This window comes from Diabrotica undecimpunctata, chromosome 6 (genome assembly GCF_040954645.1).
Source record: "Diabrotica undecimpunctata isolate CICGRU chromosome 6, icDiaUnde3, whole genome shotgun sequence".
Lineage (NCBI taxonomy): Eukaryota > Metazoa > Arthropoda > Insecta > Coleoptera > Chrysomelidae > Diabrotica > Diabrotica undecimpunctata.
In genome coordinates, this window is record NC_092808.1 from 136,375,334 (window position 1) to 136,383,453 (window position 8,120).

Here is an 8,120-nt window from a genome sequence, read left to right on the forward strand (position 1 = left end):
CCTAAATCACAATCTTTCTTTTTGTTGTGTTCTTATTATAGTTCCATATTGATTCTTCTACGATTCTCATTGTCACTACATTCCGTATCCTTCGTTTCTTATTCCGTAAATCATGGGTTTTATGCTGGTTATAAAAGTTGCGTTTCAGTTCCATTGGAATCTTTCTGCCAAACAACACATCGCTTGCCATCTTCCATTCATCTCCGTTCAACTTTGTTATATTTCTAACTTTGTCCATTTGTTTCCCTATTACCCTGTAATATCGATGCTAGATGCTGTAAACTTTTAATTTTCATAATCATTCAACTTCAAATGAATATTCTAAACTCTTAAATCATCATCATCATCATCATGATGGTACTACAGCCCTTAAAGGGCCTCGACCTTCTCAAGCTTTCTTCACCACTTTATGGTATAAAGCGGTGAAGAGGCTAAAGGAATATTTATTTAAAGTAGAAAGTTGCGAACTATTTCTACATGACTGTGCGTTCTTAGATATTTTATGAAAAATATTAGGTGTCATCTAGTGTTCTCTGGATTAGAGGGACAAAGTATGATTGTAGTAGATTTGCTTCTATTTAAACTAGAACCACTCAGTAAATGACAAAAAGATTTTGTATGAACCACCGATATACGAGGGAAATATTTTTCATTCCGTCTCATCTAGCAGGTCTATCTGACGAGCTAAAAATAGCGAAACACGTGTCATAGAATTGTTAATTTGACGGGATGTGAATATTCCTTCTCGCATATTATTTACACAACTATAAACTTCAAGCGGAGGCTTAGAAGATCAAGCTTTCTAGTCAATTATTAATAAATCAATGTGTTACATATTTTATAATTGTTTTTCTTCTTTTAGGAAACTGAAGAGCTTGAACACAAGAAGCAAATACTTCAGGATGAAATGCATGAACTCCAACAAATGAAAGAACATCTAGAATACCTCCTCGAGTCTCACAAGGCGCAGTGTCGCTTGAGTACCCAAAGTCCCCCAGACATCAAACCATACAACCACTACAACAACGAACGTGTTAAATCCGAATACATAGAACCTTTACATGATATTTTCTTACTTCCTAGTCCTACGAAAAAAGTGATGTTAAGTTCCACAGTGCCAATCTCGAAACCTACCAGACCTAGCACTTTAAATGTAGGAGCCACAGCCCCCAAATCAGTATCAGACATCCTTGGAGGCCCTGTGTCTACTCCCTCTACCGGAATAATGTTCAACTTTGATTCTCTAATGGGCGGCGGTACCGGTTTGACACCTGTATCCGTCGCGACGCCGCTAGTGCCATCTTGTAGTTCACAACAGAGGAATATTCCGGTTAGTATGGCTGATATGGTGTCTCCTGATTGTGGGCCACCGAAGCTCGTCAGTCTCTGAGGGCTGGAGTGCGACATTTTTGTTGTGTAATGTCTTGTTTAGTCTTTTGTTTGTTTCTTTTTTGTTTAGTCAATTTAATTGCTTTGCGAATGAGTATCAATATCAAGCCATGTTATTCGTCAGCAAGTTCTTGGAAATTTGTTGGAGGGTAACAGGGCGCTGGAGAGTTGGCAATGAAGTTTTAATGTTGGTGTATGTACGTGAATAGTTTGTGGATAATTGATTATAGAACTGTTTATATTTTTTCATTGAGAAATAGTCTTAATTGTTAAAAAGTTATCTTCATTCCAGTGATGTATGCAATGTAATTTCTGAAGCTAATTTATATAATCAGTTATGCCCGAAGAACAGATTCAATTGCTTTTTGTCAAACGATTAAATTTATTATGCAATAAATTTTACACACATTTGCCAACTCTTGACTAAATCGCTATGAAGTCAAGCAATATTTTTCGAAATGACATCGAATGCATATACAAAAATAATTTATATAGTCATAAGAGTATTAGAGATATTAATGCGCCATTTCTATTTATTATAACTGAAACCAAAGTGAAGTGCAATGGCACAGTGCAATGAAATGAATAAATATATTTTAAATATTCAAATTGTATTTTATTTCAAATCCCAACTTTTTCTTTGGGAAAAAAACATGCAGAATGTGAATTCATTAGATAAAAATCGTCCTAGTTAATTCCAGAGATATATTTTGAAACTATTGCTTAGTCAAAAGATAAATTTGTGTAATTACCCATTTTTCATTGTGAATTAGTAATTTTCCGATCACTATCGGAATTCTAGACCAGAAGTGACCAAGGTAAAGTCTGAATTTTTGGTGGCGGCTCCGCAGAGTTTCCTCTCACCTAAAGCGAAGCTTGTCCCAGCTACAGACAGCATGCCATAGCTGAGGACAGCATGCCACAGCTAATACGACGATGTCTGCAGTTGTGGCACGCTGTCTTTAGGTATCTGACACGCTGTCTGTCGCTTTAGGGGAGAGGTGGAGTCTACCAAAAATTCAGACTTTACCTTGACCACTTATCTACTCTGGCCCAAAATACATGTATATTGTTACAGTTAAAAATATTTCACAATGTGTAACGGAAATTATTCTTCTTTTATTTATGGAACGTGTAAACTTTTCTGTTTTGTTGGTAGCTATTAAAAAATAATCGTTTTCAAATACAGCATAACCTATGGTGTAGAGCTTGGTGAAGTAATCAACGTTATTTATCAATAATGAACAGAAATACTGTCATTTTTTTCTTGTATCTGTTCTATTTTTCGTAATATTATTCTGAATTGTGAATTATTGCCAATATGTGAGTTAAATGATTTTGATATTACACATTCTAAAACTAAAATAGCGCTGCACAAGACTGACAATTTTAAGTTGGTGTCTACTACATTCTAGGACGCAGCCATAAAAATTTCGTCATAGGCTTTGTTTTTTTTTTGCCCTCAACAAGAAATTATTACATTAATAGAAGTAAACGAATAATTCAAGACCGTTTATTAACATTAAGTCAAAATAGTAATATATAGAACTAAAAGAGTGATGTAATACATTTTCATTTTTAAAAGGACATAGTAGTAAGGCTCATTTATTGTACCAATGTTTTGTGTGACAAATTGTATGGAAATTACCGACCGCGAATTAACTTTTTATGTAGTGCATCAATATCTCTAATCCATCATAAAAACAACGAACTAAATATTTCTTCATGTCTTCTTTTTATTTTTCATCGAATCACCTTAAGATCTCGCGTTTTTGTAAATTGATAAAGTCTTAGAATTGATTATAGTGTTATAAAAAAGGACGTTGAAAAATAAAAAGAATGTGCATACATGCACGCTTCGACTCTTTCGCATAGCATACACAACATTTCTTCAGTTGTATATTTACAAAATATATTTGTTATTTTAGGAATCATAATACTTAAGAAAGCTTAGCCGAAACAATCAAAGTTGGACTTTAGTCAAAAATATTGAACAACCTCTGGGAAAAATGTCTCATGTCCAACACTTTTACCATGTTTAGTCGACCCGACATTAAACCAAAAAATATTTATTGATAGGAGATGAATTTTAAGTGTCATAGTATTTACGTTTAATTTATTTATATAGTTAATTTTTTCTTGTGAGGTTCATCTGTGAACAGTATTTTGTTAATGCAGATATGATCAACTAGTACTCCAAAGTGTGTTGTAAAGAAATGTGATATTCAGAGTATGATATTTACTAGTTACTAATTTGAAATTGATTATGTAGTAAAACAACCTAAAACGTTAACCCTTTCGCTTCGGTGAGTATGCAACCAGTATCACGCTGCGCGGAGGTACTCTGTCAATAAAAGTTACAAAAGAATCCACAAGGACACCAAGTTCCTGTAGCTGGCTGTATACCATGTATCACAAACAATTTATTTAAAAGTCCTTTATAAAAGGTTTATAATAATTTTATAAAGATATATAAAGGTATAATAATATAATAATTATATACCTTTTATAAAGAATTTTTAAATAAATTTTTTACAGAAGAATAATTCAGCAAATGCTAATATGTGTGCCCATTAATATTTACAGAACTTTCAAGAATAAAATGTCTCGTAATTGATCTCTAAATTGATTTCTAAATTGATCTATATCACAATGTAATAAAAATAAGTAGAAACGAGAGGTTATGCAGAATAATTCGTAGGTAATAAAATTATGGATATGATGCCAGATTCGAAGACTAATAAGCTGACTTAACACCCAGTCACACTAATAATGTACGATACCATTTTCGTATATCTTTTCTATAGACAGGGAATGACGTGTCTTCAATTAAGCAACAATGTATTTACAATTGTTCATTAAAATATTAAGACTTAATTAGGAATCTCTTAGTGGAATCGCCACATACCAATATTTAAACGAATTTAAACTCATTAATATATTATACAGTGTAAACATCTAGATCGCTGGGTGCCAATTGTTTAACCATCAATTGTTTAACGACACTTGAGGTGTCGTTTTATTGCTAAACAATATGGCACCCAGTGATCTAGGTGGTAGCGTTATTCTTACACATTGGTTGCTATATTGTTACACATCGGGCCCCACGTTAGGCGCCAATTTGGGCCTCACGTTGGGCATTAAAACAGTTAAAACCCGATTTTACTAAATGTGCGTCCTGAGCAAACGCAAAAATGTCAAATAGTATGTCAAATAAACGGTCTTTTTAGTATCGTATGATTCAGACATTGATTAAACAGAAATTTAAAAATAAAACGAACTGAATAATCAGGATGTTTTTAAAATTATTTTAGACATTTCTACCACCTTAAGGCGGGAAATTCTTAGATACAGTGCCATAAATCTCAATTTAAAATTAGTTTTCATGCTCATTGATTACATTTAAAATAAAGTTTGAATGATATTGTATATTGCATGCAGAATACTTACACTGTAGGCGTCATCGACATATAGAAAGATAAAAAGAATGCTGGCAGTACAAATGGTTGTCCTCAGTGAAATGCTTAATTATACATTATTAATTACACCAATAGTCTTTTTCATTTTGTAACTAGGTAGCAAATATTTATTCCTGTACTGGTTTCTCATATATGCAATTTATAACGAGATAAAGATCTAACTACAACATAAGTAACGACAATCTAATAACATATAACATATATTTAAATGCTGGTTTAAATTACCAATACTTCAAGCCTTTCAAAATGCCTCTCATATTAAACGGATTCTCCAGATTTTGACTCTTCTTTAGTTATGTGATTTATTATTTTACGAAATCTTTTTTTAGTCTTCACCTTCTTACACTTTTACTATACTAGTATACTATATTACTGATACTAGTTACTGGGCTAGTTTTTCTGGCCATAGGACCAGACTAGCCTTCGTAGATATCTTGTGTTCTCTCTAATAGGGTCACTTTTTGTTTGCAATTTTGACTTTTAGTAACCATACTGATTAGAATTCACTGATAGTTAAACAAATCAAGACATTAGTAAGTTTTTAATTTACTATTACTATAATTTTTTCTTTTAATTGAAATTAACCTTTAATTGACCAATGGCACGTAATGAAACGGACGATTATATATACACAAAATTACAATTAATAGTTGAAGAAATTGACAATAAATGTTAATTACATCAAATCTTGCATTATCTGTGAATATAAGCAACGTTGAGCTCTAAATACCTTCTATATTATGTCCCCTTTAGTATGAAATATCTTTTGAAAGCGTTATATGTTGTATTGAAGTAAAGAATCTTATATATCAAACTACCAGCTTTCCATGATTACTTCCTTCGAACCATATTATGACTTCATTGACAAAATACCTTGTTGTACATCACAGATTTAACCCTATTTTCTGTAAATAAGTGCTAAACATGGACCAATTTGTTGATTAAGTGCTCAAAACCTATTTTCATTGTGCTCCAATAATATTCTGGTTTTTGGTTTTGCAATATAATTTTTGACATATTGAGTTTATACAGTTCTTAGCAATATTCTGTTGCAAATACATATTAAAAATGACATATTTCAATACCTATTTATTATTGTTAGAGACAATTCGTTTAATATCTACTACTTTTGTCTGAAATCTGAATTCGAAAGATTTATTAAGTTAATAGGGTATTGCGAAACCACAGAACAGCCCAAAGAGTAATATATATTTTGCTATGAAACCATGAAATGCCTTTTTATAAAAGAGTCATATATTTTCAAATAGGAAAAATATTCCCTCCATTACAATTTTTTAAATCAATTTAAGAATATATAAGAATATATTTTTTGATATAGGAGTGCTTCTCAGATAAAGCAATTTGTGTTATTACTTATAGGAATTTTAACAGGGGGTTACAAGAAGCTTGCCTAACCCTTTCTTTTAGAGTGTTGAGAAGGCTTTTTAGAATTCCATAAATTTTTGTAGACGGGGCTATTTAAGAAGTTTCTCCTCTTTTAAGATTATTATAACGTCTTTACCGTACTTTTGCAATAATGTGCTTCTTGAATGGCCTTGTATGTTTATAAGATAAAATTATATAAAAATTTAATATATTGATACTATATTTCAGTATACATAGCAATATTAAGGGTTACATTTTTTGTAATCAGTCAATTTTATAAAGTAGTTTTTGTCGAAGTTTTGTATTTATTTGCTGTAATGCTAATAAGATAAGAAATACATTGATTTATTATTTTCTAAAATGCATTTTTCTTTCATACCTTTGTTTGACAAATTACGCCATTTATTCAGATAATATCTCAGCGTCAAAGTTTGAGAATCTTCAAGGCTATTCTGGCTTTAAATCGAGCTGTTTTAAAGTTGAGACCATCTATCTATCGTTCGTTGGCAAATTCAAACAAAAATATAACTTCCAGACCATCGTTTACCACCTTTAGTTCAGACAAATTAATATATGTATTTAATATATTTTTTACCACCAAAAATGAGATGTTTTAACCAAATAATGCTTTAAATATAATGTGCAGAATCATTTTGAATCACGTTCCGTTAATGAACTTGCTTTTTTGCAAGGTAAAACTGCAGCTAACTGTAGAAAAGTGTTTAAGACTACCAAAGAAAAGGATTGTTGTATAAACGTTTACAAAAATCTTCAAAATGATTCTGAAAATAGTTGTAAAGGCAGTATTATAAGAAAAGAGGCCTTTCTAACAGGAATTCCGTCTTCTACCATGCGCGACATCGTGAAAAGTGGTGCTAAAAAGAAAAAAAAAACAAAATCGGATGTTGGAAAACCTAAACAAATTAATATCGTGACTGCTAAATGTTTAACGAATTTGGTTTACGAGGAATACAAAAAAAAAAAAATGTAATACCAACAATTGATATTATATACACCAAGCTTGTTGCGATGGGAAGAAGCTGCCCTAAAACCACTTTACGTAGACCGCTGAAAAAACTTCGGTTCAAATACAAAATCGTTGATAAACGGGTGGCTATTATGGAAAGTAAGATGATAGTACACTTTACGAAAAGAAAAAAAAAATAGAAAAATGTAGTGTAGATTATCATAAGAATATGAGTTCTACTGTATTCGAAGTGTGGTTTAAAAATACACTACTTCCCTACGTGCATTAATTTCGATATTTACGGAATTCTTCTGATTGATTTCTGTGCCCAGATATGTGAATGCATCCACACGTTCAATAGTATAGTTGTCTATTACTATATTATTTTCATTCTCAGATGTTCCGTGGATGGTCATGTACTTAGTTTTTGTTTCGTTTATTTTAAACCCTCTTTTTTGTGCTTCAGGATCAATTTCCTTGAACGTTTCCATTAGTCGTGTCTTGCTTCTACTAAAAATGGCGACATTGTCTACATATGCAGTAATTTGTACTATTTTGCTGTTTATATGGCCGGTTAAATTGGTTTTTCTGATGACTGCTTCAAGAACTAGATTGAACAGCATGGTCGAAAGTGCGTCTCTGTCTCACCCCATGTTGATGTCAAACAACAGGGAGACAGTTCTCCATCTACTCTAACTGCGGCTTTTGAACCCTACAACGTCATTTTTATGAGGCTATTATTTTGTATGAGATATATTTTTTTAGTATACCTAGATTTCGGAGGTCTTCCAGCATTTTGTCTTTTTTCACACTATCAAAAGCTTGTTTACATTCTCAATGTGATATACCTCAATATTAAAGATGTCAAAACTATGGTAATATTAAAAAACAATGCAAAA

The 8,120-nt window shown here is 31.8% G+C and overlaps 1 protein-coding gene and 1 long non-coding RNA gene across 5 annotated transcripts in view; one reads left to right on the plus strand and one right to left on the minus strand.

Annotated features, from left to right (window-relative positions):
• Positions 1–6,615, plus strand: part of kay (transcription factor kayak) — a 126,230-nt gene extending 119,615 nt beyond the window's left edge. For 3 of the 4 annotated variants that reach the window (XM_072535510.1, XM_072535511.1, XM_072535513.1), the window contains exon 4: positions 863–2,943. In XM_072535510.1, the coding sequence (XP_072391611.1) occupies positions 863–1,390 (528 nt within the window). In that variant the 3' untranslated portion in view covers positions 1,391–2,943. Of the gene's footprint in view, positions 1–862; positions 2,944–3,317 lie in introns of those variants that run through there. The other variant, XM_072535512.1, reaches the window with a different exon arrangement.
• LOC140443968 (uncharacterized) lies at positions 3,167–7,739 on the minus strand. The gene is made up of 2 exons (XR_011951288.1): positions 4,431–7,739; positions 3,167–4,347 (listed from the first exon to the last, which is right to left on the minus strand). It is a non-coding gene; the product is annotated as an uncharacterized lncRNA (long non-coding RNA).
• Between the last annotated feature and the right edge of the window lie 381 nt (positions 7,740–8,120).